Below are 23,520 nucleotides of genomic sequence, written 5' to 3' on the forward strand. Positions count from 1 at the left end.
ATACCCTGGAGAAGGAAATGGCAACCCACTCCAGTACCCTTGCCTGGAAAATCCCATGGACAGAGGAGCCTGGTAGGCTACAGTCCACAGGGTCGCAGAGTTGGACACAACTGAGCAACTTCACTTTTTGCTTTCATAAGTCTTCGTGTCCATGCAGCCTCATTTTTCACTGCAACTCTTTTCTTCTTTTCCCTTTTCCCCACTACTCTCAGCACCTAGAACAGTGCCTGGCTAATAGTACACACCCAAATCAGTGTTGTATGAAGGAGCATCACAGCTCCTTTCTGATCAGTTCATGTTGAAATCCTGCTTCTGAAGTGGATGCCATTATATGCTAAAACAGTGTAGATACCAACCGGTTATTGGTCACAGCTAAAAGATTACTTTTGCTTTGCTTTGAATTGCAATATATTTTAAAATGACAATACAAAACAAATTTCTTTTGTTTATAAAAGTTTCTTTTCTTTTCTTTTTTTTTAAAGTTTCTTTACAACTTTTCTTCTTTGATATTTTTCCAGGCCTGTGCTAAGTGCCAGGTACACAGGGAAAACCTTTCTTGTGAACAAATCTTTAGGCTAGTGATCAAGGGTTGATGTTAATACTGTTTCAGTTCAGTTCAGTTCAGTTGCTCACTTGTGTCCGACTCTTTGTGACCCCATGGACTGCAGCATGCCAGGCTTCCCCTATCTGTTACCAACTCCCGGAGCTTGCTCAAACTCATGTCTATCGAGTCGGTGATGCCATCCAACCATCTCATTCTATGTTATCCCCTTCTCCTCCTGCCTTCAATCTTTCCCAGCATCAGGGTCTTTCCAAATGAGTCAGTTCTTCGCATCAGGTGGCCAAAGTATTGGAGTTTCAATATCAGTCCTTCCAATGAATATTCAAGACTGATTTCCTTTAGGACTGACTGGTTTGATCTCCTTGTAGTCCAAGGGACTCTCAAGAGTCTTCTCCAACAACACAGTTCAAAAGCATCAATTCTTTGGTGCTCAACTTTCTTTATAGTCCAACTCTCACATCCATACATGACTACTGGAAAAACCATAGCTTTGACTAGATGGACCTTTGTTGGCAAAGTAATGTCTTTGTTTTTAATATACTGTCTAGGTTGGTCATAGCTTTTCTTCCAAGGAGCAAGTGCCTTTTAATTTCATGGCAGCACTCACCATCTGCAGTGATTTTTGGAGTTCAAAGCAATAAAGTCTGTCACTGTTTCCATTGTTTCTTGAACTATTTGCCATGAAGTGATGGGACCAGATGCCATGATCTTCGTTTTTTGAATGTTGTGTTTTAAGCCAGCTTTTTCACTCTCCTCTTTAACCTTCATCAAGAGGCTCTTTAGTTCTTCACTTTCTGCCATAAGGGTGGTGTGTCATCTGCATATCTGAGGTTATTGATATTTCTCTTGGCAGTCTTGATTCCAGCTTGTGCTTCATGCAGTCCAGCATTTCGCGTGATGTACTCTGCAGATAAGTTAAATAAGCAGGGTGACAATATACAGCCTTGATGCATTCCCTTCCCAATTTGGAACCAGTCTGTTGTTCCATGTCTGGTAAATACCATTTACAGGGAGGAAACGAAGAACATTGATGGGATAAATGTTTGTTGTGTGTTTATGTTTAGCATCAACAAGGGGAAAGCATTGAGCAGCAGCAGCACCATTCCTTGGAGAAGGAAATGACAACCCACTCCAGTATTCTTGCCTAGAGAATCTTGTGGACAGAGGAGCCTGGTGGGCTGCTGTCTATGGGGTCACACAGAGTCGGACACGACTGAAGCGACTTAGCAGCAGTAGCAGCAGCAGCACCATTCCTTAAGACGAGTTTTTCGTCTTTGTGGAACTGCTGTATTGTGATCTTTGCAATAATCTGCTTTTTAAGTCAGGAAGAAAACCTCTGTTGAGTTTAATGTTAGTATTAATACTAATGTTATACAAAATGTTCTATAAATATGCTTGTGACTCCATATCTGGTTTAAGATATAGACTCTGTTTTGCTTGCATGTCATATTTAGAAGTGTAATCAACAGTACAGGTGTTTTTGAAGACTTTTTCTTTGTTGGAAAAGACAGGTTTGTCAGGGCAGAAGGTAAACTAGACAACTTACCCAAAGTCTGCAGGGTGAATTTGAATTTTACTTTATTTTTGGGATTAGAGATTGTGTCAGTTAATTTCTTTGACTGGCAATAGAGATTTTTGTTAAAAAAAATTATTGGAATACAGTTGATTTATAATGTTGTGCTATTTTTGGGTGTACAGCAGAGTGAATCAGGTAAACATTTACATATAACCACTATTTTTAAGATTCTTTTCCCATTTAGTTCATTACTTTGTGTACTGAACACAGTTCCCTGTGCTGTACAATAGAGGGTTATTAGTTATCTATTTTGTATATGGTAGTATGTATATGTCAATCCTAATCTCCCAATTTATCCCTCCCCTGCATCTTTTCCCCCTGATAACCATAAGTTTGTTTTCAACATCTGTAGTTCTATTTCTGTTTTATAAATAGGTTCATTTGTACCTTTTTTTTAGATTCCACATATAAGAGATAACATATGATATTTGTCTTTTTCTGTCTGACTTACTTCACTCAGTACAACAGTCTCTAGGTACATCCATGTTGCTGCACATGGCATTATTTCATTCTTTTTATGGCTGAGTAATATTCCATTGTATATATGTACCACATCTTTTTAGAATTTTTGTTATTAGAGTTTAATTGCTTTGCAGTGTTAGTTTCTGGTGTACAACAAAGTGAAATAGCTGTATGTATGTATACACATATCCTCTCCCTCTTGAGCCTCCCTCCCCCCAAGTCTCTCTTCCCCCATCCCACCTTGTACCACATCTTCTTTATCCATTTCTCTGTTGATGGACATTTAGATTGCTTCCATATCCTAGCTATTGCTAAGAGTGCTGCAATGAACATTGGGATACATGTATCTATTTGAATGAATTATGGTTTTCTCCAGATATATGTCCAGGAGTAGGATTGCTGGGTCATATGGTAGCTCTATTTGTAGTTTTTTTAAGAAGCTCCCATACTGTTCTCCATAGTGACTGTAGCAATTTACATTCCCATCAACAGTGTTAGCAATAATTTTGATTTTAAAGCCTGTTTTAGTGGAGATATCAAAGCTTAATGTTACAAACATAAATAAGACCTTTCAAAACTCTTTGCTCAAAAGGTTAAGTGGTTACCTGTGGCTTCCAGAGTAATTTGCTCTATATTCCTTAGAATGCTATTCAAGGTGTCCAGTCTGTCCCTAACTCCCTGTCTAGTCTCCGTCCCTCTCCACATCATACTTCTTTAGCTAACTTGAGCTTCTTAACCAATTTCAAATCACGGACACCTGCTTGGCCCTGAGTCTTTGATCAAGTTTTGCCATGGGCCAGGAATGCCCTTTGTCTTCACCTCTACCTGTGAAAACTCCAATCTCCCTTTTATGCCTGCTCAAATGCCACTTCCTTTATGAAATTGGCTTTAATTCTTGCTGCTGGAAGCAATTCCATCTTCCTATAGGTCCTCATAGAATTTTGAATCCATTTTATGGCAGGTATCAAACTCCATGCTTCTATTTTCTGCATACCGCATACATACTGCATCAGCTCTTAATGTACACATTTCCTACGGGAAGGCTGTTTATTCCTTACTTTGGTATCTCCTCTAGCCTCTTCATTCCAACTTATATACCAAAGATGTTTAATCAATATTTTCTGAATAAATATGTCAACCATACCCATTCTTTCTTTTTATTATTATTATGCCATTTGTAGTAAGAAATAGGTGTATTCGTTGCGTAGGGTATCTGTAGCATAGTACCACAAACTGGGTAGTTTACAGCAGAAATTTATTATTTCACAGTTCTGGAGACTAAAAAGTCTGAAATCAAGATGTCTTCAGAGCCATGCTCCCTCTGAGACTGTGAATAAAATACTTCCTTGCCTTTTCCTAGCTTTTGGCGGTGGCCAGCCATCCTGAGTTTTCCTTGGCATGCAGCTTTATCAGTCTAATCTCTGCCTCCATCTGTCACATGGGTTCTTGTGTGTATGTATATCTGTGTCCAAATCCCCCCCCACTTTTTTACTGAGATATGATTGACATGTAGCATTGTATTAGTTTTAGGTGTATGATATAATGATATGATATAATGATTTGATATATGTGTGTGTGTGCTAAGTCGCTTCAGTCGTGTCCGACTCTTTTTGATCCCATGGACTGTGGCCCACCAGGCTCTTCTCTCCATGGGATTCTCCAGGAAACAATACTAGAGTGGGTTGCCATGCCCTCCTCCAAGGGAACTTCCCAATCCAGAGATTGAACCCATGTCTTCTGCAGCTCCTGCGTTACTGGTGGATTCTTTACCCCTGAGCTACCAGGGAAGTCCAATAATACTGGAATGGGTTGATATTCCCTTCTCCAGGGAATCTTCCTAACCCAGGTGTTGAATCTGGGTCTCCCACATTGTAGACAGGTTCTTTACCATCTGTGCCACCAGAGAAGCCCCCTTGATTTATGTATACAGTTTGAAGTCATTACCACAATAAGTTTAGTTAACGTCGATCACCCCACATAATTATAAAAATTCCTCGCTTATTATAAGGATGATAAACTAGTCATATGGTATTAGGACCCACCCTACTCCTGTATGACCTCAACCTAATTGTATATGCAATTTCCAAATAAAGTCACATTCACAGTTACTGGGGGTTAGAACTTCATCATACCTTTCTCTGCTGCTGCTGCTGCTGCTAAGTCGCTTCAGTCGTGTCCTTTCTCTACGGTACACAATTCTGCCCATAACACTAGGGAAATATGAATTCTTATATAACTAAATCCTGGTTCTCATCTAAGTCAGACTTGCTTGAGTTACATCTATATGCTTTTATTTTAAATAATTTGCTGCCCAGCTAATCATGGAAAGCAAATGTGGAGAAAACCCATGACCATTGCCCAGGGGGGCATTTCAAAATTGTTGTGGAGATGAACTAGACTAATTTTGAAGGGGTAAAAATGATGGAGTATTTTAAAATAGAATACTCTACATTCTGGACAGGTTTCATTGTAAGTGTGATTTCATGGTATCTATGTTATGTCTGACCTCAGCATGCTGTGGCTTCCCTCTGCAGTCCTGGGGATGGTAAGAAGCAGGCTTGGAATAATCATTAATAGCTCTGAAATTTTTGAGTATCTACCATTTGCCAGGCACTTGGTTAAGTGTTTAACATGAATTATCCCATCTAATCTAATCCTTAGCACTATGTGGGAGGAAATATTAAGAAATATTATTATCCTTATGCTTATCTATACATATATGCAGAATGCTTATGCTCATTCAGTCATGTCCGACTCTTTGCAACCCTATGGACTGTAGCCTGCCAGGCTCCTCCATCCATGGGATTCTCCAGGCAAGAATACTGAAGTGGGTTTCCATGTCCTCCGCCAGGTTATCTTCCCGACCCAGGGAACAAACCAGTGTCTCCTGAGTCTCCTGCTTTGGCAGGTGGATTCTTTACCACTGGAGAAGCCCACGTATATGCAGACCTTCATATAAATCACCTGCTTATCAGTACCTTTTATTTTGCTTGTTCGAAGGTCTTATTCATGGATAATAACAGTCATTCTTGAATAGTGATTAGGTAAATATTGCAATCGTCATTTTCATCTTTGACTTTTTGAACAGGAAAAGGCTGAAAAACTAGTGCTGGAGGAAACTGCATATGAAGAAATCGAAAGGGATTTTCAGGAGGTTCTCAATGAACTCTCAGGGGACAGAAGTTTGGAGAAATTTAAGGTTGAATATGAGAAGCTTCATGCCGTCATGAAAAAGTCTTATGACAATGAAAAGCGTCTGATGGCCAAGTGCAGAGAGCTGAATGCGGAGATCGTGGTTAATTCCGCTAAGGTCGCCACTGCCCTGAAGCTCTCTCAGGATGATCAGACCACCATCGCATCCCTGAAGAAGGTCAGTCATCTTCTAGAAAAGGAACCATGGCGAGCTGCCATAAATGCATCTTTAAATCCCATCTTTAAAACATCATCCTTTCATTATATTGGCACTCTGGGCTGTAGTAAAAGAGTTATTAAGGAAAAATTTACATGATTTATGTATTCATTAAACCTAGGGAATAATGAAAATTTTGAAAATTTTATGAAATATTATGAAAAAAATGCAAATTTTCATTTTCGAAGAAAATAGCTTGCTTGAGTGATTTTCACTATGTAGAAAATACTGTAGAGCCTTACTGACTTGGTTCTAGGAAATACTGGGTTAGCAAAAGCATTTGGCCATAAGTAGGCGCAGTATTAGGAATGTCAGTATCTCTTGTTTGAAGAAAGATAAGTATTTAAATACCTTATGATGATAGCTTGTTAAAGATATTTTCATATTCTTATTTTTTGCAATATTTTGGGAGAGATTACCTTGATAATTTCCATATGGTAGTTTTTATGATCTTTTCTCTTATTACCCTTTTGCTTCTGCAATGATTGTCCCAGTTTCTCATTATGGGAGAATAGGGATTCAGTCTGGAGGAGTGGTTATTGAGGAAGTATGACTTTATTTTACACTTTATTTTTTCATCCTTAAGTATGTTACATTGTTTTGAAGGTGAAACACAAACATTCCTTGTAGATTGTAGGGTGATAAGAGGTTAAGATATTTTATTTTATAATTGAAACCCTAGTGCTGAAAAATAATCACAAAATGTTTAGATAATTCCCTTGATATCATACAGTTAAGTGTATCCCAATTTTTTCAGTGTCTTTCTCTCTCTATTGTTATTTTCTTCTAATCTTTGCAGGAATACCAATATAAGAAGGCTTTAAATCATTTTATGATGAGAATTCCCTCCCACTTTTTAGTGTAAATTAAAAAACTGGAAATTAAAGTCATGAATTGACTAAAATATAATTGGTGAAATTGCTTCAGACAGAACTTCATAAATCATATTTTCATTTAATTATCTTTCTTTTGTTTTGCTGAAAATAGTACATATGGTTGCTACAGAAAAAAATATCCCATGAACTGACATTTTGTTTTGAATCACTTAAATTATGTGCTGCAGTTACCCAAGAATGATCTCTTTCTAATGTAATGGGATGAATTTATTTAATTAAATACTTTCTTCCACTCATTTTATTCCTTGTCACATAAAAGTAAAATATCTTCACCTTAAACATATAGATTCTTATTTGTGTGAAAGGGCTCATATTCCATTTGATGAAATTTTGCAAGAAAATTAAGTGGCAGGGCAAAACTCAAGTCTGTTGCAACGTTTAATGTCCTTCATCCATGTACTCTAAAGCCTGTGATTCTCTTTTAAGTATTTCTGTTAGTATTCCACAGTGCATTCAGAATAGTATTGCTTTTCCCCTATAAGCATTCAACGAGAAGGCCTAGGCTTGGGTTTCTGGAAATGGGAATTATCAAGGCTGTTGTGTACAATTAGGTGATAGTCAAGGCCTCATTTCTACAGATGGCTCTAAAGTTCACATTGCCATCACTTAGGGCCTGAGGGCAAAACATATTCTTAATATGGAATCTATGAAGAGCTTCACATTTAGGAGTTGGATCCAAGACCGTTCCTTTTTTTCTTTTTTTTCTATAAAATATCTGGACTTGGAAAGCACATAAACTTTCATTTTAGATTTTGTAAGCATCTCTTAACATCTTTATTAGAAATAATCCCACTAATTCTAGCAACTCTTGAAGTATGTGAACCCTGTAACTACATTCACCTACACAAGAGAAAATATCCTTTGCCAGTTTCCATCTTTAAAACAGCTCCTCATTATTGACTAACTCATGCCAAACAATGCAGTAAGTCAATATACATTTAATACATAGTGTATAAGGTATAATCTTCTGTTCTTATAAATAACTTATATATTGTACTTATTATTCTAAATACTCAATTTATGTTGCATCTGGAACCTAGTTTGTTTTTTCTCACTGATATCCCGTGGCTCATCTAGGAAATTGAAAAGGCCTGGAAGATGGTGGATTCAGCCTATGATAAAGAGCAGAAGGCAAAGGAGACGATTCTTGCTCTGAAAGAGGAAATAGTGAACCTAACCAAACTAGTCGAGCAAGGGTCTGGACTGTCCATGGACCAAGATAGCAAGTAGGTCATTTTACTTTTACAGAGGCCCCCTTCTTCAACAGACAGCCTGGGGCTTGCTGGTTCTTTGTGAAGATAAGACACTTGCTTGTTGGGTTCCCAGAGATAGTTTCTTGTTTATTACTGCATTTTTTTTTCTTTTTAATACTCCCTTCTTCCACACCCAAGAACTTCATTTTTTTCTTTTTTAAATAAAAATATTCTTTTTAAAAAACATTTATTTATTTATTTGGCTGCTCTGGGTCTTAGTTGCACCATGTGAACTCTTTAGCTGTGGCTTGTGGGAGCTAGTTCACTGACCAGGGATCAAACCTGGACTCCCTGCATTGGCAGTGCAGAGTCTTAGCCATTGGACCACCAGGGAAGTCCCCTCAGGACTAATTTGTGGTTATATCAAACTTCTGGCTCTATAAAATCAGCAATACAGCTTGAAAATGGGTAAAGATTTTAAGTTTATTTCTATGAAACTTGTATGGAATGGACATGGCTGACTTTCTACTCAGATTCCCAGCCCCTCCCAAACATCCTTTGACCCATGACTAGCTGTATCACCATCCTTCCTACTTCCTCAGGGTCTAGGCCAAAAAACAGTTTGCTCTTCACACCTGTTACCCCTCCATCCCTTAAAGTTTTGTCTTTTTGACTCAGTCTTCTAAGCATCACTTCATTCTTCCCCTCCTCCCCATCACCACTGGGTCCTCCATTCTCTGCAGGATTTGGCAGCAGACTCCTAACTGTTCTCTCTGCCTTCAAGGAGACATCTCCCCTCTTTACCATCTTTCATACTAGACTTATGCTTCTCAAATATGTACTACTACATGCTTCTATTGCCAACACGTTGCACCCTCGACAACCACCCATTTCCAAAGGATAAAGACCAAAGTCTTGAATATACAAAGCCCTTCGTAGATCTGCCCCAGTCAGCCTTGCTAGACTTGCGACCAGCAGCACCATGCTTGCCCACGTCTCTATGCATTTGGCCATAGTGTTTTCCATGCCACGGATCTATTTTCTTCTCTTCTCCACACAGTAAACAACTATTCATCCTTCAAGACCCATCTTAAACAGCATCTTAACTTTATCACCATCAGCTTCTCTATTCCAGCCTCGTCCCTAGCCCCAGACCTAATGACCAGGCAGAGGAATCACTGTGTTCCCTGTTTTCCATAGGACCCAATAGTTCATGCTTGTGCTCAGTCATGCCTGACTCTTTGTGACCCCATGGACTGTAGCCTGTCAGGCTCCTCTGTCCATGGGTTTATCCTGGCAAGAATACTAGAGTGGGCTGCCATTTCCTCCTCCAGGGGATCTTCCCGATCCAGGAATTGAATCCTTGTCTCCTGTGGCCCCTGCATGGGCAGGCAGATTCTTTACCACCTGAGCCAGGTGGGAACCCTGTCGTAGGACCCAGTGTTTCCCTCAAAGATGGCACTTATCATGTTGTACTTAAATGATTTGCGCTTCTCTGCCCATTAAGCTGTAAACTCCTTGAAGGAAAAAAGCTATCTTGACCTTCCCTCTATGAACCTAACACTCTGCAGGGCATGCAAAACCTTGCATTAATTAATAAATGAGGAATGAGCATGCATTTCCTTAGGCATCCTTGACAATGTTTACCTGCTGCCTAGGTTTCCTATGCTTTCTAGATACATTTATCCTATGTTGATAGATAGTTCTAAATGCAGGAGGACTAGGAAAAATAAACAGAAGATGTGGTGTTCATAATGACTCCGTTTTCTTGTTAAAGAAGTCACATACAATCAGAGTAGCTATTGAAGTGCAACATGAGGGAGCTGATTTCGTTAGGAGGATTTTTAATGAAAATTAGAACATGATGAGTAGGAGGGCTGATGAAAGAATCCAGCTTGGATTTTATCTTCCACAGTGTACTTAGATGTAGCAGTCTATCTTTGCAGAAACCTTAGAATTCCAGATCGTCTTTTTGGAGAAGAGTTTGTGATTTTGAGGGTTCCTTATTAAACAATCATATCCAAGGATGGTCAATACGTATTATCCAGTCACTGTGCTTCCAATAGTCATTTGATGACTGTCAGCTACAAGCATCTTAAATGCAAGTTCTCTGGTTCCTTAGCTCTAAAGTAGCTGCCTTGTTCTAGATGAATTCTGCTGTAGAGGTCTTATCAGACACAGTTTTTCTACTTTCAAAATGCTAATTCTGAAGAAAGTCATGCCAAATCATATGTAATTGTTTTTGAAATGCTGAGGTAACTGGTTTACAATTTATATCAATGAATATTACCGCGTACCCTCCCAAAGGGTTTCCCAGGTGGTAAAGAACCTGCCTGCCAGTGCAGGAGACATAAGAGATGCTGGTTTAACCTCTGGGTCGGGAAGATCCCCTGGAGGAGGGCATGGCAGTCCACTCCAGTATTCTTGCCTGGAGAATCCCATGAACAGAGGAACCTGGCAAGCTGCAGTTCATGGCATTGCACAGAGTCGGACACAACTCTAGTGACCTAGCAGGCATGCACACACCCTCCCAAAGCTGGCATCACTAGTCATTTCCCAAATTTTTTTCTTGGGAATGTTTTATTTGGTGTGTCCCTTTGGGAGAAATGAATCTCATGAGTGAATGAATAAAAAACTGACAATGTGTATTGTTTGCTTAAGTTTTTGCTTCATTTTAGACTTTATAGCTGTGGTTATAGCTTTCCAGTGAATATATTAAGCAAATAATTTCCTAAATTGACATCTCCTTAGGGTTAATTACAAGAGTTAACAATAGCTCTTGTTAACTATAGTTTTATCGTAACAAATTCAAACACAACAGGAATATGGGAAGTCAGAAGTAAAAATCAGCCTGTCAACTCTTCCACTTTAAACTTCATTCCTCAGAGATAACTGGTTATCAGTTTGGTGCCTAATCTTGATTTCTATAAAAATGCCTATAGCACACACACATGAACTGTAATTGCTTAAAAAACAAGAAAAGGAGTCATATTATGCATATTATTACTGGAACGTCTTCTTTTTCCAGTTAACAACTGACAAATAGCTCCCATGTCAGAGATAAAGATCTCTCTTTCACACTTGAATAGTGTTGATCCTTGACCGGAAGTCTTTCCCATGAAAAGGAGTTCAGAGGATGATAAACAGAGGCTCTGAGCAGATGGCTGTAGCTGGTAAGTCTGACTCCCATGTTCTTCTCTCGTAGTATCCGGGACTTGCTGAAGTTCAAAGAAGAGGTAACAAAGGAGCGAGACCAGCTGTTGTCAGAAGTGGTGAAATTACGAGAGTGCTTAGCTCAGACGGTTGAGCAGCAGCAGGAAATGGAGCGGTCCAGGGAAGAGGCGGAGCAGACCCTCAGTCAGGTCTGCTCTGAACACGGGGAGAAAGATGAAGAAACATCACCTTCCAGAAGGAGCTTTCGTCCTTCCCCAGTCTCCCTTCCCGTCTTGTTCCTCTCTCTCATTTACCCCGCTGTGCCCCAGATGAAGCATCCATGGTTCTGCTTGTTTCTCTGGTTTGTTTTTGCAAGAGCAGTTTTAATTTGAGTCATTCTCCTCAGTAGTCTTTGCCTGAGAAGTCACCAAGTCAGGGCACGGCTTACATTTCTGGCCCAAGAAGGTGTCCCCTGTGACAGCCAGGATGGCCTGCCTCTGGGGAGGGTGGAAGCAGTTCCCCTGGCCTTTCTCCTTTGTGAGGAAGCCATCTAGCTGAGTCCTTCTGTGCACTTTGCTATAAAGCCGGAGGTCAAATAGATAGTATACAAATGCAAACTTCTGGAGAATAACAGGAGACTCCTCCGGTTATAATCCTCCTGAGATAAGATCACGACTTTTCATAGAACATGGCCATCATGATAAAACTATACGGTACTGTGTTTAGCAATATTCAGGACTCATGGAAAACACATTTTCATATTTAGGGTAGCTGGCTACATTTTATTTTGTTTTGATGGAGAGTTGGATGAATTCTTTCCATGTTTGACCTCTCTAGAACTCTGGGATTCCATGTTTAACTGGACTTTATACCTTTCTTTGTGGATTTGTTCCCACCATCAGGGTATACATTTGGTGCCGAGGCTCTGAAAAACAATACAGAATATTCTTGAAAAGTTTGACCGTTGGGGTTCAAAGATGACTCCCCTACAGGAGAAATACTGCTAAAAAAATCACTACCCTGAAAATATCTGAGAGAGGGAGAAGCTCAGCTTGTTGACACTCGTCCTGGAGAGGGGCTCATCTTTTCCCCGCCTGTCCTTTCTGTGCCCATAGTTCCAACAAGAAATCCAGCAACGTCAGAATGAAGCTTCACGGGAGACCCGGAAGAAAGAAAAACTAGAGAAGGAGCTCAGGCAGATTCAGACGGACATGGACAGCAGGCAGACGGAAATCAAGGCGCTGCAGCAGTACGTGCAGAAGAGCAAGGAGGAACTTCAGAGGCTGGAGCAGCAGCTGAAAGAGCAGAAGGTGGGCTGGGCAGGGCTGCCTCATGGGGCCTGGCCAAAGGTGATTCTTGAATTTCCTCTGGAGAGCAGCAAATCCCTTCTCTATGGATGTTGATGGATGTTGATGGATGTTGGTAACATAACACGCAGCACCGTGTTTGGTCTTTGAATGACTCTGATGGTAGATATGTCCTCCCCTGTCCTCTGCCCTCTCCCCGCCCGCCCCCCACCCCCACCACCATACTCCAACAGGTTAATCTCTGTTTACCATTTTATTGATGTATGACATAACACATAGAAAAGTGTATAAGTCACAGGTGTACAGCTTGATGAATTTTCTGCCCTTGAACACGTCTTAGACACCGGTATCCAGCCTGGGAGAAACAGCATTGCAGGAGCCTCCTCGTTTTGTGCCCCCTCCCAGTACAAAGGTCAGCTCTCTTCCGAGTTCTGAGCAGGCATTAGTTTTGCCTGCTTCTGTACTTTACAGAAAGGAAATCATACAGGACATGCTCTTTGGTGTCTAATGTCTTTCTCCGCATATTGTGTTTGTGAGATTCATTTATGTTATTGCCACAGTTTTAGAACCACACTGTCTAATGTGGTAGCTAACCTCATACGGCTATTTACATGTAAATTATTTAAAATCAAGTAAAATAAAAAATTCGGTTCCTCAGTCGCACCATTTCAAGTGCTCATAGCCACATGGGACTAGTAGATACACAGAATAGAGAACATTTAGTTCCTTGCAGAAAGTTCTATTGGACAGAGCATTCCAGCTTGTAAATATAACATGATTTATTTTATTTTTTTTTACATGATTTATTTTTAACATGCTTATTTTTAAGTTTCAAGTTTGGAAAACCACACACAGTCTTTATGGTAAATATGATACTTCTCTAACATTTCCTCTCTAGTAATAGTTTAAGGTAACACAAATACTAATCTGTCTTTTCTAATTTCTTAAAGAACCAATTCATGTAATTAAAAAAAATCATTTCTTGAAAGTATGTTCTTTTCAGAAGTTTCCAAACTATTTTTAAGCCATCCAGCATTTTTCTACTTAAAAAATTAGATATTAGAGTACATTAATTTGTCAGTTGCTTTATTAGTTTTACATAAAGCCAGATATCAAGTAGATAATATGTGATGTGCAATATCCATGAGAACAACATGAGGCTTTCTTTGATTATGAAAACCTTTCTCAGAGAGGTTTTTGGTCACCATAAAACAATAGTCAGGGCCCACGGAAAAGCTTATTTAGTCCTTATTGATGGGAAGTTGGATGGATTCTTTCTGTGTTTTAACTTTTGCTTGAATGGAAGTTATTGGAATAAGTGTTTTCTAAACCATCTTCTCCCCCTTTCCCCCCTTTTAACCTTTTTGATATCCCTTCATCTCCCCAGTATTTTCCCAGTAGAAATGACCTCCCAAAATATGTGTGTTTATAAATATGTATTTATGAAACCATATCTTGTCAGGATAGTCAAGGTAAGGAAGAGGAAAAGTCAGGCAGTTATAAATCATTCCACTACTGTTCCACAGTTTTGACTTAAGTTGGATTAAGGAGAATTGTCTCTTGTGTTGGTGTTTAGTGAAAGGTTCTGTTCACGAAAATATCATAGGCATGTTAATGCGGGATTTGTTTCTGAAGATGTAGCTTCTGAGCCCCATAGCCGATAAAGCCTGCTTGAATCTCTAGCTCATTTACAATGATTATAGCAATTGTTGCGTATGCGAAGCCTGCCAAATGGCAAACAGGCATTAAAATATTTATCCACCACCTGTGAACAAGACTTCCCAAGGCTCCCAGAAAAAAAAAAATTATGCTGTCTGTGTTATTCATTAGAAGGCATCATTTCCCTCAGCCATTCAGCAGTCATCATATTTGAGTGCGTTTGTGCACTGGGGAGCGAGAACCATTTCTGCAAAGATGAAAAAATGGGTGGTTGCCTTGCCTGTCCCAGGAGATCTGCATGGCCTCCTGTGTGGATATGCAGCCCCCATAAAAGCATTAACCAGCTTGTTCTGCATCTTTCAGATACTTAATGAGAGAGCCGCAAAGGAGCTGGAGCAGTTTCAGATGAGAAATGCTAAACTGCAGCAAGAGAACGAACAGCACAGTTTGGTTTGTGAGCAGCTATCCCAAGAAAACCAGCAGAAGGCGTTGGAGCTCAAAGTAAACTCTCAGTGACATATCTGTTCCTTGGCGCGCCCTTTTTCATTCCCTATTAGTATAAATACAGGTTGATCGCTGCTGTTGGGAGCCCTTGGTTGCATAACCTGCATTAGCCTTGGTCCATCAGAGGCAGGTGTAAACCTACAGTGGTTGCTTTATGCCCAGAAGCAGTTTAATATAATAGCGTCCATTCTTAAAACATTGCAAAGCTGATTCTTGGTCGTATGATTATGCAGATATTTTCCAAAGCGAGCTCAGATGTTCATCTCTCTAGTTCAGCCTTGCAAGTAACCAGTTGCCCAGAGCAAGAAACCAGTTACACATGTGAGTGACAAAGAAGTCAGATTATATTTCACTGCTTGTATGGAATGGGAGGGGTGGGGGATGGACTGGTACTGTTTGGTGTCTACTGTTAGGACTACAGAATCATGATTTTCACTTCTGTCCAGAGTAAATTTCAAGAATGATCTCTCTTCACTGAAGAGTGCTTGCAAATTAAGTTTGGATAACCATTTTATACTTGGATACATATTGTCTGCCTACATGCTTAGCAGAGTGACTTTATGTTTATCAGCAGTTCTGAAAAATCCATAAACCTTATTCTAGTATTGTTAGAATACTCAGCAATGACTAATCACAAAAATACATTGATTCGAGTAGTAAATGTTAATGGTTTTTGTGTCACAGCCCCTTTTGGGAATCTGATAAAAGCGTGTGTGTGCGTGCACACACACATACATACATACACACCCTTACTAATATTTGTACATTTTATATATTATTTTGCATGCTGTCTTAGAAATTCACAGAATTTTTCTGAAGTATCACTATCAGGTCTAGATTAATAACTACTGAATTAGAACATTTTATTTTTTAATTGAAAGAGATCTTAGATGAACTAATTTGGACCCCGCAGGATCTGAGGCTGAGGAACATTTAAGCAGTCCAGAAAGGCTTGACTCACTGTTCTTTATGAGAATGCTCCAAGTTAAAGCAGAAATGAAATGACTGCTGAGGGCAAAATAATGTATTAGCCCCTAAGGTGAAATCAAAGTAAAAATACTTAAGTCAATAATCCTCTCCTTTGGTAACATGCATGGGGCACCTTGAAAGATGGAATATTTTGTTATCAGATTCTAAACCTCTGGGATTCTGTTTCTAGCAGTGATCTGAGCATAATATGCGCAGCTAAGTGCTGTCTCTTCATTGTCAAAACTGGGGATAATTGCTACTCTTTATTTGCAGAAAATCAACTAGTTTCTAAGAATGACAAACTAAAAAAAAATTCATAAAACTTGAAGTCCAGAGACAAAAATCTGGTGCTTTACTTTGCTAGAATTGTTCTTTTGGTACCTTTTGATATCGTGTAGACTTGCTCATTAATGCCACCCTGTCCTCCTGTCCATATGGACAGTCATAGACTAACGTTCTCTGCAGAAGTAGATGTTTTTCTGGAATTCTCTTGGTTTTTTTTATGATCCAACAGATGTTGACAATTTGATTTCTGGTTCCTCTACCTTTTCTGAATCCAGCTTGTACATTTGGAAGTTCTCAATTCACATACTATTGAAGCCTAACTTGAAGGATATTGAGCATTACTTTGCGAGCATGTGAAATGAGTGCAATTGTGTAGTAGTTTGAACATTCTTTGGCATTGCCCCTCTTTGGGATTGGAATGAAAAAAGATGTTTTCCAGTCCTGTGGCCACTGCTGAGTTTTCCAAATTTGCTGGCATATTGAGTGCAGTACTTTCACAGCATCATCTTTTAGGATTTGAAATAGCTCAACTGGAATTCCATTGCCTCCACTAGTTTTGTTTGTAGTGATGCTTCCTAATGCCCACTTGACTTCACACTCTAGGCTGTCTGGTTCTAAGTGAATATCATACTATCGTGATTATCTGGATCGTGAAGACTTTTTTGCGTAGTTCTTCTGTGTATTCTTGCCACCTCTTCTTAATATCTTCTGCTTCTGTTAGGCCCATAACATTTGTCATTTATTGTGTCCATCTTTGCATGAAATATTCCCTTGGTATCTCTAATTTTCTTGAAGAGATCTCTAGTCTTTCCCATTCTATTGTTTTCCTCTATTCCTTTGAAATTTTTCACTTAAATAGACTTTTTTATCCTCCTTGCTGTTCTTTGGAATTCTATATTCAGGATGTATCTTTCCTTTTCTCCTTTACCTTTCATTTCTCTTCTTTTCACAACTATTTATAAGGCCTCCTCAGACAGCCATTTTGCCTTTTTGCATTTCTTTTTCTTGGGGATGGTTTTGATCTCTGCCTCCTGTACTGTGTTACAAACCTCTGTCCATAGTTCTACAGGCACTCTGTCTATCAGGTCTAATTCCTTGAATCTATTTGTCACTTCCACTGTACAATCATAAGGGATTTGATTTAGATCATACTTGAATGGCCTAATGGTTTTCCCTACTTTCTTCAATTTAAGTCTGAATTTTTCTGTAAGGAGTTCATGAGCTGAGCCACAGTCAGCTCCTGGTCTTGTTTTTGCTGACTGTATAGAGCTTCTCCATCTTTGGCTACAAAGAATATAAGCAGTCTGATTTTGGTATTTACCATCTGGTGATGTCCATGTGTAGAGTTGTCTTGTGTTGTTGGAAGAGAGTGTTTGCTATGACCAGTGCATTCTCTTGGCAAAACTGTTAGCCTTTGGCCTGCTTCAGTCTGTACTCCAAGGCCAAACTTGCCTGTTACTCTAGGTATCTCTTGACTTCCTACTTTTGCATTCCAGTCCCCTGTAATGAAAAGGACATCTTTTTATTGGTGTTAGTTCTAGGAGGTCTTGTAGGTCTTCATATAATTGTTCAACTTCAGCTTCTTCAGCATTAGTGGTTAGGATATAGACTTGGGTTCCTATGATGTTGAATAGTTTGCCTTGGAAAGGAACCGAGATTATCCTGTCATTTTTGAGATTGTACTCAAGTACTGCATTTTGGACTCTTTTGTTGACTATAAGGGCTACTCCATTTCTTCTAAGGAATTTTTGCCTGCAGTAGTATATATAATGATCTTCTGAATCATATTGCCAAAATCCACTGGATCATAGAAAAAGCGCAAGAATTCCAGAAAAACGTCTACTTCTGTTTCATTGATTATGCTAAAGCCTTTGACTGTATGGATCACAACAAACTGTGGAAAATTCTTAAAGACATCTTACCTGCTTCCTGAGAAACCTGTATGCAGGTCAAGAAGCAACAGTTAGAACCAGATATGGAACAATAGACTGGTTCCAATTGGAAAAGGATTACATCAAGGCTGTATATTGTCACTCTGCTTATTTAACTTATATGCAGACTACATCATACGAAATGCCAGGTTGAATGAAGCACAAGCTGGAATCAAGATTGCCAGGAGAAATATCAATAACCTCAGATATGCAGATGACAGCACCCTTATGGCAGAAAGTAAAGATGAACTAAAGAGCCTCTTGATGAAGGTTGAAGAGAAGAGTGAAAAAGCTGGCTTAAAATTCAACGTTCAAAAAATGAAAATCATGACATCTGGTCCCATCGCTTCATGGCAATAGATGGGGACACAATTGAAACAGTGACAGACTTTTTATTTTCTTGGGCTCCAAAATCACTGCAGATGGGGACTGCAGCCATGAAATTAAAGGATGCTTGCTCCTTGGAAGAAAAGCTATGATAAACCTAGGCAGCGTATTAAAAAACAGAGACATTTCTTTGCTAACAAAGGTCCATCTAGTCAAAGCTATGATTTTTCCAGCAGTCATGTACGGATGTAAGAGCTGGACAATAAAAAAGGCTGAGTGCTGAAGAATTGATGCTTTCAGATTGTGATGCTTAAGAGTCCTTTAGAGAGCAAGGTGATCAAACCAGTCAATCTTAAAGAAAATCAACGCTGAATACTCATTGGAAAGACTGATACTGAAGATGAAGCTCCAGTATTTCACCAAGTATTCACCTGATGCAAAGAGCTGACTCATTGGAAAATACCCTGATGCTGGGAAAGATTGAAGGCAGGAGAAGGGGATGACGGAGGATGAGATGGTTGGATGGCATCACTGACTCAATGGACATGAGTTTGAGCAAACTCTGGGAAATAGTGAAGGACAGGGAAGCCTGGCATGCTGCAGTCCATGAGGTCGCAAAGTGTCAGACATGACTGAGCTACTGAAGAACAACAAGACTAATGTACTTTGAGGAAGGGGAGAGTGCTTTTCTATTGTGTGTAGTTGTCCCACAGTGGCAATGTGGATCCAAAAGACTGAATATTTTACAGCATGTTAATAACCTCCAAGAGAGATCACTTTGTGAGTCTAAAAGTTGGTAATCAATACAACATTTGTACACAAATTTCACACATTTATGATGCATACAACTCAGCATTCTTATATTGTTTGATTCAATGATTCAATGCTATCTTGAGACATCAGGTATCTTTTTCATTGTTTTTAGCTCATTTAATCATTTATTTTATTCAGAGACTAGAGTTTTTCAATTTCTCTCAAAAACTACACAATGTGTGTTTTGATTTAATCCCACAGAATAATTCTGCACTGACCTAGAAAGAATGTTCTTCTATTGATTCTGAGTTTACCATCATCAATCACCGATCCTTTACTGACAAAGTATCCCTGGTAATCCTCTCTCACTAATTACAGGCCAAAGAAGAAGAAGTCCATCAGATGCGCCTTGACATTGGGAAGCTCAACAAAATCAGAGAACAAATCCATAAGAAATTGCACCAGATTGAAGATCAAAAGGGAGAAGTGGAGCAGCACAAGGAAACCCTGAAAAATCAGATCTTGGGACTAGAGAGAGGTAAACCAAGAATTATTTTGTGTTTTGTTTTTATTAGATTATAAGCATTTCATTGGTGACATATGTCTTTTGACAACTCCATGCGTGTAAACACAAACCATGCGAAATGAATTCAGTAAAACAACATTGAAACTAATAAGTAGATAATATGGAGGAGACACCATTTTGTATACCTTGGACTTTCTTACCTTAAGAAACTCTTCAACAGATTATGTTGAGCCCAAAGTATTGCTCAGTATTTGTCAATAAAGTAAGTAACAGCAGGAGACATAAGAGATGCTGGTTTGATCCCTGGGTTGGGAAGATCCCCTGCACGAGCCAATGGCAACACACTTCAGTATTCTTCCCTGGAGAATCCCATGGGCAGAGGAGCCTGGCCGGCTATGGTCCATAGGGTCACAAAGAGTCAGACACTACTGAAGTGACTTGGCACGCACGTATACTTTTAAGTCTGGGTTCTCCATGATCTTTCCTTCAGGTTTCTTTTTCACAGAAGATACAGGAGAAATGAAACTTGAATATTCCCCATGAGCAGTATATAACACAATAGTGTACCCAGAATCAGCAAGACAAAAATAAATGGCTTCCAACTCCTTTCCTCTTACCATATGGCAAATCCCTATTCTACCGAACTATCACTTTGAACTGTGGAGGGAAAATTTAAGTGCCACAGGAGGCCAGGTAGTATAGAAACATTGTTAAGGATACAGACTCTGAAGTCAGATGTGCCTCGGTTCAGATCCCACCTTCTCATTTAGCTTTTGGGGATGAAATGGCTAATATCTAGAAAGGACAGTGCCTAGCACATAGTAAGTGCTTACTAAATGTCATCTATTATTATCCAGATATATTACTGCTTATAAAAGTAATGAGAGAATGCTATCCCATTCTGGAAAAGAATATAATTAAAAATATGGTAAATACTAGTTAAATATGGTATGGTAGAAATAGCTCAGAGACTTGAAGACAGAGGGATTGGGATTTGAATTCTGACTGCCCCAGAAAATGTGAGGCAGAAATACCTCACTGAACTCAGCCATAACTCACTAACTGAGATGACATACCCAGAAGCATAAACATATACATTGCCTCCCTAAAAGTTAAGTAAAATCTAGATCTCTAGATAAGATTATTAGGAATATTTGTCACTAAAGTCTCTGAGAAGTGCCAATATATTTCCTTCTAAGACATCGGAAACAATCTTTTACTGAGGCACAGTTGCAGTTGATATTGATCATTTCTCCACTTATGTACTCATTCAATAAATTGAGTCCATACTGTGTGCAGGCATTATGTTAGGCATTGGGTGCATGGAGGTTCCTGCCCTCAGGATGCTTACAGTGTAGCATGAGTCTACAATCTAGTACCTTCAATGACAGATACACACACACAAAGGTAGAACTGGTAGAGCATATTTTGTAATTGGCTTCAGTCAGTCAGTCAGTTCAGTCGCTCAGTTGTGTCCAACTCTTTGCGACCCCATGAATTGCAGCATGCCAGGCCTCCCTGTCCATCACCAACTCCCGGAGTTTACTCAAACTCATGTCCATCGAGTTGGTGATTCCATCCAGCCATCTCATCCTCTGTTGTCCCTATTTCCTCCTGCCCCCAATCCCTCCCAGCATCAAGGTCTCTTCCAATGAGTCAACTCTTTACATGAGGTGGCCAAAGTATTTCAGCTTCAGCATCAGTCCTTCCAATGAACACCCAGGACTGAGCTCCTTTAGGATGGACTGGTTAGATCTGCTTGCAGTCCAAGGGACTTTCCAGAGTCTTCTCCAACACCACAGTTCGATAGCATCAATTCTTCGGTGCTCAGCTTTCTTCACAGTTCAACTCTCACATCCATACATGACCACTGGAAAAACCATAGCCTTGACCAGATGGACCTCTGTTGGCAAACTAATGTCTCTGCTTTTTTAATATACTATCTAGGTTGGTCATAACTTTCCTTCCAAGGAGTAAGCGTCTTTTAATTTCATGGCTGCAGTCACCATCTACAGTGATTTTGGAGCCCCCCAAAATAAAGTTTGACACAGTTTCCACTGTTTCCCCATCTGTTTCCCATGAAGTGATGGGATCAGATGCCATGATCTTAGTTTTCTGAATGTTGAGCTTTAATTGGCTTAGTGAATTTCAAGAGCACTCCTATATTACAATTTCTGTATTTTTGCAGGCAGTAGTTCTAAGCTGTGCAGAAAAAATTTCTCCATTAAGTATTGACCCCAATTCTTCATTCTTAAATCATGTTTAAAGAAGTCATCGTGCTCTCTCTTCTGGTTATTTTGTAGATCTCGTTAGCATCGTTATTTCTTCTTAGGGAGCACTTCCTTTTGATGTGCCCTATCAGACAGTGACATTGCACATAATGGTTAGGAGCACGAGGCCCCCATATGTTATGATTTCCTGCCACAAAATCCAAGAAGCGAACTGAAAAATTGCCAGAACTAACAGGAGTTCAACAGGGTGGCAGGTTATAAAAGAAATATATAGATATCAATGGCTTTCTTTCCTACAACGAATCAGTTACAATGTATGATGGAAGACCCCCCTTTCACAATAGCAACTAAAGTAATAAAATATCTATGAATAAAGTTACCAAAATATCTGTAAGACCTATATATATAAAACATTACAGAATTCTTTTGAGGGGTATAAAGGAAGACTTGAAAAATGGACCAATACACCAAGTTCCTGGATGAGAAAACTCAATATGATATAAATATAAATCTGTCCAAATTAATCTGCACATTTAGTATTTCCAATAAAAATTTCAGTGAGTTATGTTGCTTGGGACTTGAAAACTGGTTCTAGGGTTCCTCCAGAAGAATAAACAGGTGACAATAGCCATAAAATTCTGGAAAAGAAGAGTGAGAAGGGAGCATTAGCCTTTACCCGGTGTTTAAATGTATTATAAAGCTTTAGTAATCAAATAGTTTAGTGAAGATGCGTGAATAAACAGATCACTGGAAAAGATTGGAAAGGCTACAAAAAGACCCGTGACTATCACCTAAGATAAAGGTGTTGTTTCGTAGCAGTTTGCAGTGTGGATTATTTAAAAAATGATAGTAAGACAATAAACTACTTTTTGGGGAAAAAGTTAAGGTCAAATGTAGGAATAGTAAAGCCAAGATGGAGAGATTTAATGAAATTAAAACTATTTATTTATTTATTTTTTAGCGACAAAAGACTCTATTGCTATTTAGTTGCTAAGGCGTGCCCAACTCTTTTGTGACTCCATGGACTGTAGCCTGCGAGGCTCCCCTGTCTATGGGATTTCTCAGGCACGAATACTTGAGTGGGTTGCCATTTCCTTCTCTAAGGGATCCTCTTGACCCAGGGATTGAACCCATGTTTCCTGCATTGGCGGTAGATTCTTTACCACTGAGCCACCAGAGAAGCCCCCAAAGACTCTGTATAAGAAGACAAATTGACTAAAATATTGCCAAAGAGTTAGTATCCTCATTATTAATATATATAAGGTGCTCTTTCAAATTCACAAAAAGGTGAATTCATGAGAAAAATGGGCGGAAGGCTAGTGTGGGCAATTTGAAAAACAGAAAACAAATAATTGATCATGAAACATGAGAAAGTAGTCGACTTCACTACCAATTAAAGGTATGTGAATTAAATATAGACATACTGGTTTAGGAAAAGCTATCAGGGATCAAGGAGACTGGTAATAACAGTTCTAGTTTGGGTGTGGATTTAAACGGCTATTAATTTTTGGAGAGAAAATTGGCAGCTGGAGAAAAAGGTCTTTAAAAAGAAAATCACTTTTGATTCAAGGACTTCCTCTCCTAGATGACCAAATGAGCAGGAACTTTCATAAGATTATTGCTTATAATTGTGAAACAGAAAATAAAAAGAAGCAATTTAAATGTTAAGATAAGTATTCGCTTAATAAATTAAACATTTTTATACAGTGAAATATGAAGTCTTTAAGCGTTCTGATGTAGATACACATTTATATTATAGAGAGGTATTTATTTATAT

General features: G+C 39.1%; 1 protein-coding gene across 8 annotated transcripts in view; it reads left to right on the plus strand.

Moving 5' to 3' along the window:
• The window catches only part of CFAP58 (cilia and flagella associated protein 58), a 171,101-nt gene that overhangs the window by 66,876 nt on the left and 80,705 nt on the right, over positions 1-23,520 (plus strand). For all 8 annotated transcript variants that reach the window (XM_065923276.1, XM_065923282.1, XM_065923283.1 and 5 more), the window contains 6 exons: positions 5,689-5,970; positions 7,983-8,131; positions 11,304-11,460; positions 12,367-12,561; positions 14,581-14,718; positions 19,365-19,524. In XM_065923276.1, coding sequence (XP_065779348.1) covers positions 5,689-5,970; positions 7,983-8,131; positions 11,304-11,460; positions 12,367-12,561; positions 14,581-14,718; positions 19,365-19,524 — 1,081 coding nt within the window. The remainder of the gene's footprint in view (positions 1-5,688; positions 5,971-7,982; positions 8,132-11,303; positions 11,461-12,366; positions 12,562-14,580; positions 14,719-19,364; positions 19,525-23,520) is intronic.

The sequence above is a fragment of the Muntiacus reevesi genome, chromosome 2, assembly GCF_963930625.1.
Source record: "Muntiacus reevesi chromosome 2, mMunRee1.1, whole genome shotgun sequence".
Classification (NCBI taxonomy): domain Eukaryota; kingdom Metazoa; phylum Chordata; class Mammalia; order Artiodactyla; family Cervidae; genus Muntiacus; species Muntiacus reevesi.